The sequence below is a fragment of the Alligator sinensis genome, unplaced genomic scaffold (assembly GCF_000455745.1).
Source record: "Alligator sinensis unplaced genomic scaffold, ASM45574v1 scaffold517_1, whole genome shotgun sequence".
NCBI classification, from domain to species: Eukaryota; Metazoa; Chordata; order Crocodylia; family Alligatoridae; genus Alligator; species Alligator sinensis.
This window is the reverse complement of record NW_005842236.1, coordinates 152,672-159,866: the sequence shown is the minus strand read 5'-3', so window position 1 is coordinate 159,866 and position 7,195 is coordinate 152,672. Positions and strand designations below refer to the sequence as shown.

General features: G+C 35.9%; 1 protein-coding gene across 1 annotated transcript in view; it reads right to left on the bottom strand.

Annotated features, from left to right (window-relative positions):
* Positions 1–517: 517 nt before the first annotated feature.
* KRAS (KRAS proto-oncogene, GTPase) overlaps positions 518–7,195 on the bottom strand; it is an 89,375-nt gene continuing 82,697 nt past the window's right edge. The window contains exons 5-6 of the mRNA XM_025208539.1: positions 4,618–4,730; positions 518–4,162 (exon numbers count right to left, since the gene is read on the bottom strand). Coding sequence (XP_025064324.1) covers positions 4,114–4,162; positions 4,618–4,730 — 162 coding nt within the window. The 3' untranslated portion in view covers positions 518–4,113. The remainder of the gene's footprint in view (positions 4,163–4,617; positions 4,731–7,195) is intronic.

Genomic DNA, 7,195 nt, shown 5'->3' with positions numbered 1-7,195 from the left:
GACACAAGCCGGACTGAGAAGCATAGCTCCATATCCTCACAGCCACCCATGGCAGAGTGCAGTGTTGGAGTGTGGGGACAACACAGTCCCAACACAGGGACTGCTGGGAGGTGAAGGGCAGCAGCAGTTTCCAGAGGAGCAGCTGCAGGTACTGCTTGCCCACAGGATGCTGGGAGCACTTACCTCCCTCACACAGGGGCTAGGTGCTGGTCACCCTTAAAGGATCTTGTATCACCCTAGTTGAAAAAATCGCTGACTTAGTGTTATGCCCCAGTTTATTCACTGAAGCTTTCATAAGGAAAGACTTCTCTGAACAGAATGGCTTATGGTAAGGTAAAATAGGTTTTCTTTGCACAAACACTGATGGGCAGAGACGAGGCCAGTTTGGCTGGCAATTGAATATGTAAGAGGAAATTGAGATGGAAGCTATTAAAACACATGAAGTTGGTCAGCTATTGAACTATAAGACATTAGCACTTAAATTCTTCAAAGCAGCAGCAAATTAAACAGCAAAGACTCACAATAACTATCTTTTATTACATTACAATTAATAGGAGCAGTACAGTTTGACAAAAATGACAAATTCCAGATCACCCCACAGCACATACTCCTATAAAACAACATTAAAAAGTTTAAACAGTGGTCATTTTTAAAAAAATGTAATATCTGGTATGACCAACATTCCTTGGTCACACAGCCAAATGATGTAAAAGGATCACACTGCATATGTTCCACATCAAAAAGCACAATGTACAAATATGTGCATGTTTCAGTTTACACTATACAAAAATAGTTAAAATACATTCCAGGTAAACATATTACATTAAGAAATTGTTCTAGTAAGAAGTTGGCACTGGAGAGGAAAAAGCAGAAGTATTTTCAACATGAAAACACAAGACAGTGGAATTAAGAAATGTTAGTTAGGAAAGATTCAATGCTTATGTAGCTTTATGTAGAATTAACAAAAAAAAACCCTAAACAAACAAATAAAAAAAACCCTGACTTGCTTACAGCTTGGTGTCCTTTGAAAGTAACAGCTGCATTGCTTCACAGGACAAACAAAAGATATGAAGTTTACATAACAGTATTTACATATAGGAAAAAAACAATATTGCTGTACTGCATGCTGGACTGTTAAATTTCTCATTAAGTCACTCAAGGACTATTGTGCTGGTCCTTATTGTGTTTTTTAAAACAAACAAAAACAATTTTCACTTCTGAGATAAATGACAACCTTTTTATACGGATTGTCTATCAAGTTACACAAAGCTACTATAAGGCATTATTCCTTGACACATGGAAATCTAGTGTATTAATGTAGTAAGTGTCATTGCGTGTTCATTTTGTAATTACCATCAGAAAAAGTATCTGGATGTTTCTGAAAGCATTTCAAATAGGAAAAGACATCAGAATAAGAGATGAAATTGTGCAAGCTACAATCCAACATGCTTCACCAAATCTCTACAATTAGGACAAAACTGCACAACAGTGGCAAGGACAAGTGTTTTGTGAAAAATCACAAAAGGACTTGTTCTAAACCATTTCTGTATCAAATTTAACAAAATTGATAGTTTACAGAATAAACCAGATAAAATAAGCTGTATATTAGGGGTGTGCGAAACGGGTCATATTCAATTTGGATTCAGCCCGAACTGGGGACAATGATTCAATTAGTCGATTCTGAAGATTCGATGCTGATTCAGCGAATCAGCCATAGACACAGCTTTAAATGTTTTTCTACATACCTCGAGGTACCAAGCACAGCTTGCGAACGCTTAAATGGTGGGGTGGGTGGAGTATCCCACAGAAGCATGGGGGGACCCCGGGTGCCCTGCCAGACCCAGGAGGTACCAGTCACTGAGCCATAAAGGGGGCGGGGGGGAGGAAGCCAGCGTGCTCCCCGGCAGACCTGGAAGTGGACTGGAAGTACTGCTGGGGACCCACCCCTACCTGTGCTCCAGTGGGACTTTCCATCTGCCCCAGCATCTCAGCATTCATGAGCCGCCCGGTACCTTGAGGTATGTAGAAAAAACATTTAAAGCTGTACCTATGTTCAATTTGTTGAATCTTTCTGAATCTCTCTGAATTGATTCGGAGGGTTCCAATTAGATTCGGAGAGATTAAAGGGTCTCCTGATTCAATTTGGATTTGGAGATTCAGCCACCGAATCAGGCCAAATCTCCGTCAAATCGAATCAGCCACTGAAGCTTCACAAAGCCCTACTGTATACCTTTATATTGAGAAAACTACATCCACAGAAGTCTACAATAGTTTTCTAGGGATTTAGTTAAGCCAGTGCATGAACTGTTTAGACAAGCCCCAAGTTTGCATGCAGTGTGACTCAGTTACAAATCATGAGTCTTTAGATTTCATTTCATGTATTTGTTAACACCATCCACTTCTGCTACATTATTCAAAATACATTGATAATTAGCATCTAAAATATGGGAAGACAACCAACACAACTCTCAACTTCAATATGTTTTAACCTTAGAAATAATTAATAAAAGAAGCTTAAAACATCTATAGGTATTTGTTCTCATTTCTTATTGGTTCTATTTAGAATATAAGCTTAGGTTCTCCTATGATCATCTTTCAGTATTGTAAGCAGTACGAAGGGTAGCATTACCTACGTCCAAAGAATTTTACCTTCTTTCCCAGGCCCAAATCTTAAAGGCTATTAAAGGTAGTAGACTCATTACTTCCTCAGCCAACTTTAAGAGCTATCCATTTAGTATACTTTTTAATTCCTTCAAATGTGACCACCTCTGCTCTGTGGGTAGGAATAAAAAGGTAATCCTGCATACACATACACGTGGCTTCAAGTTACACTGGTGCATTAAAATCCTACTCTATCAACTCGGTATATAAACTCCAATTAAAAGTTTGGATATAAAACTTAGGATACACGATACTGCTTTTCCCTATTCTGAGCTTTCAGAATTCAAAAATCAGGCTTCCCAAAACATCACAAGGCTTTAAAGAATAATGGTTTCGTATTTATCTAATCTTATTTATCCTTTAAAATACACTGGGGGGGATTATGTTTTCAATCCTTACTTTGTAACAATGGCTAAATGCTCACTTAAAAAGCAAACAACAAAAAAAAGGAAGCTGAGATTCTCATGTAAACTTACAGATCCAGGAGCTGGGGTTTAAAAAAAAAAAAGTCATATACTACAAGACTCACAAAATTACAAGAATAGACAACACTAGAATTACTGACTTACTTCAGTGCTGATAATTCAAACTACTGCAGTACTACCATTTAAAACTTCAAAATAATGAATCAATTCCAACCCAGAAATCATAAGACAACATTGACAAACCTGGCTGTGAAACAACCCTGACATTTTTATGTCACTAACCAACTTTATCAGAGGGGTAGGGGGATTAACACTTCACAAGAATCACACAAAATGACACTGATTCTGGAAACCATGATCTCAACTATGTCTACTGAATTCTGTGCAAATTCCATATCATCATTTTTATGGCACAATGGATTTTCAAATAATTTGCATGAAGCAGCCGAATACAAGCTTATTCAATTACTGAAACTAAAGAGGTTACACTAGAATTTAAAATGCCTCCTATTATATACAAAATAGGCATTTGGAAATATTTAATGTCACAAGGGAAGGAGGGGAAGAATTGACACCCATACGGCCAAGAGGTCTTGACCTCATTATTGGATAAACTTGGAATCCATATATGAATTAAATAAGAGACTGAATTAACTAATCTGTTAAGGCGCTCTCATACTTGTTAGAGAGACTAAAGGCAAGATCTTGGACCAATTGAAGCTACTTTGAGGTTTTCCACCAGCTTCAGAGGAGGCAGGACTTCACCCTAGGTCTTCCAAAAAACAAAAATTTAGTGGAAGTCTTAAAGCAATGCATTACCAAAGCAACTCAATCTAATCAGAACTTTTACTTTTTCCATTGCCAGATGTGCATTGTTGTCTTTTTTTAATTTTTTTTTTCTAGAAAAAATATAGCATTTAAAGAATGACCATGACAAATTGCAGTGAAAAACTTTGTGAAAGTTATTTCTTTACATTCATTAAAGTTGATCTGAAATGCTACAAGACTAGATGCCTAAAAGCAGAATCTACAGGAAGACTATAAAAGGCTTCTGGTCTCTCAATATTGCAGTCAGTCTAGAATAAAAGAAAACAAATGTTGGAAATAAAAGTCTGTTTGGCTAACTAGTCTTTCTACCCAACCAGATTAGAGGGAAAGACAAAACACAGTAAAAGCCATGTTTTAAAAAACAAAAACAAACAAACAAACCAAACAACTGTGGACCATTACTTCATTAATTGTTTGCACACACAACAAAAGTTCACAACTGATAAGAAAAATAGGAAGTTAGCAACTGTGCATGCACCAAAGACAATTCTCATGTTTGTTTGTTTTTTCACAGGCATACTGGCACTTAAGAGGAATAATGTTCCCACTGTCATTTTTAAACAAGCATTCAGATAAAACTAAACAGATTCATGAAGCAAAAAGAAAATTAAGTAATGCTAAAACAAATGCTAATAATTTAGTGTAATGTACAAAAAAAAATCACTTAAGTATGTCTGAAGACTAAATGATAAATTGTATTTACATAATTATACACTTTGTCTTTGTCTTCTTTTTCTTCTTTTTACCATCTTTGCTCATCTTCTCTTTGTGTTTTCGAATTTCTCGAACTAATGTATAGAAGGCATCATCGACACCCTGAAAGGAAATACACATGGCTACGTTGAGATTAAATTAACGTAATTTGTGCACTAATTTGGATACAGTTTGTTTAAATAAGGCTAGAGATTCATAACCATTCTTATTTTGGTGCAGATGTATATTAATAATAAAATTACAATTTATGCCAGGGATAAGTTTGTTTAGCTCTGCTTATGCTATACTAATATACCAGAAAGCTGGTGGAAAAAGTGTTAATATTTTCAGTAGCCAAGGACAATAGCATGAGGATACATGTCAGAGGAAATTAACTGAACACTCTCTGAGGTAGTACTACAATTAAACTCTGCTACGTCTCAGCACTGGATGAAGTTCCCAGGGACCTTGCCTTTGTAGCATTTCTTGTCAAGATTAAAAGCATTTCTTCAGTTTATTTAAAAATAAACATATGTATTCTACGTAGTTTTTCAAACTATAACTGCTGGTACCATTCATGTAAAGCCAGTGCAACTTTAATTTATTCACTGAAAAGTATTTTTATAGCTGTACGTATCTTTGTACATTGATACACAGAAGCAATGGAGAATCTTCAAGCTTTTTAGAAAAAAAAGTTGATCTAGTTTATAAATAGCTCCCTAAAGATTTAGTTTGAAACAGATTTTTGTCCAATGTTATAAAAGCTGTACCTAAACAATTAATCTGAAAAGTGGCCACTGAGCAATCTGTATTAGCCTTGAAAACTGGTTATGAAAGTTGTCCGTTTTATATTGCATTTCATCTGGCTAAAAAGCTGGCCCCAATTCTCCACTGCTCTTAATGTACTGTCACACATGTAGACGGTAACATAAAATGGTAGCATAAGTGTGTGCTAAACCACACTTTGCAGAAGCAGGCATAGAAATGTAGTCTTACAGTTCACACACACACGTTTCTACCTCTTGAGTTTAAAAAAAAAAAAAAAAAGAAAAGAAAAAGATTATCTATCTTATTAGAGACCCTCACAGCTTTTGGAAGCAACAAAAATAAGGTAATACCCATACTCCGGCTGAAGTCAAGAGCAAAGAAGCTTCTCCATTAATACCAATGGGAGTAGAATGGCACTTTAAAACTTAGTGACTGCATTACACCACAATGGTGCATGCTCTATCCAAGCAAATGGATAATTTGAAAATTAAACAAGTCATTTAGAAATCTACACCAAAAGTAAAAACAAAATGCAAAAAAGCCGTGCATTCACAACATAGCATTACAATCCGTGCATGCTCTTAAGGAAGTTAACACATTTGATCTGAGCCTAAAGATACCTCAGAACTGTCACCAACCTGCACTTTGCTAATCCATATTTATCCCCATCTCTCAGAGTGCTTTTAGTGAGGTCACAACATACAACAGAACATTTCTAGTAAATTCTGAATTAATCAACCGCCTCCCCCCCCCCAAAAAAAAGACACACATGCATACACCCTCTAGAGCAATCCAAATAAAACACAGTGCCTGTTATAGTACAATACCCTGACTTGCTTTTTTCCTTAAATGTTAGTCTATTTTGAAAGAGCTAGAATTAATCTCTGCAATTAGTAATGTGTAACTGAATACTGGTAAAATATTATTAAGGCTCTTAATTTAAAACTTAAAAAAAAACAAACCCGAAGACATAAAATGAATCTTTGGACACCCATACCTGCAGATATACTCTGTATTCAGACATAGTGGTGCTGTAGCTGAATAGATATGCAAGTATAAGATTTACATACTGCAATATTTATTACGCCCATTAATAAAAAGGAGTAAACATACCAACAGTCCACCACAAAGGATAAGAAGTGGATCTCATTGCTTGAGTACAGTATTGAAATCAAAAGCTTAAAGCAATTCTACCAGATACTGCACCCAGGACTTTGAACAGGGCACCTGTTCAGTGCTTCAGTTTTCCCCATTGTAAAATACTACTTGCCTTGGGGGCATCATAAACATTTGGAGAGTGCTTTAAAACACTCAGACTGAAAGTGCTAATGGCAAATTATAACTCTAAAGCTGCTGCAAAACTTTTTCAGGTATTTTAAAAATAAATGCCAAGAAGCTAATTCATTACACAACTAAATTAAAGGGACTCAAACTCAAAAAAAAAAGGAAAAGGATGGTCCAGTTAAAGCTGAAACATGCTGTACTGTGCTTACCACAGGTTTACAAGGTAATCTTGTGTATGTTGCAAAATCTACACACTAGGGGGCAACTTGATACAGCATTTCAGCTTTTTAATTTATTTACTTCTGCAAATAACACTTATAAACATTTGTATAGCTTTTTAATTTTACCAGGTTGGGTTCTGCTGTAAATTCTCTTTAAAACTATATGCTGGACAACTGGGGCTCTTGCATTAAGACTCAGAGTGCTTTAAGTGAGAACAAAAAAAAAAATACATTCAACCGTTTATCCTTCATTTAAACCTGTGTGTTTAATTCAATTATCTTTAAGAAAAAGATACAATTACTTCAACATTTGGG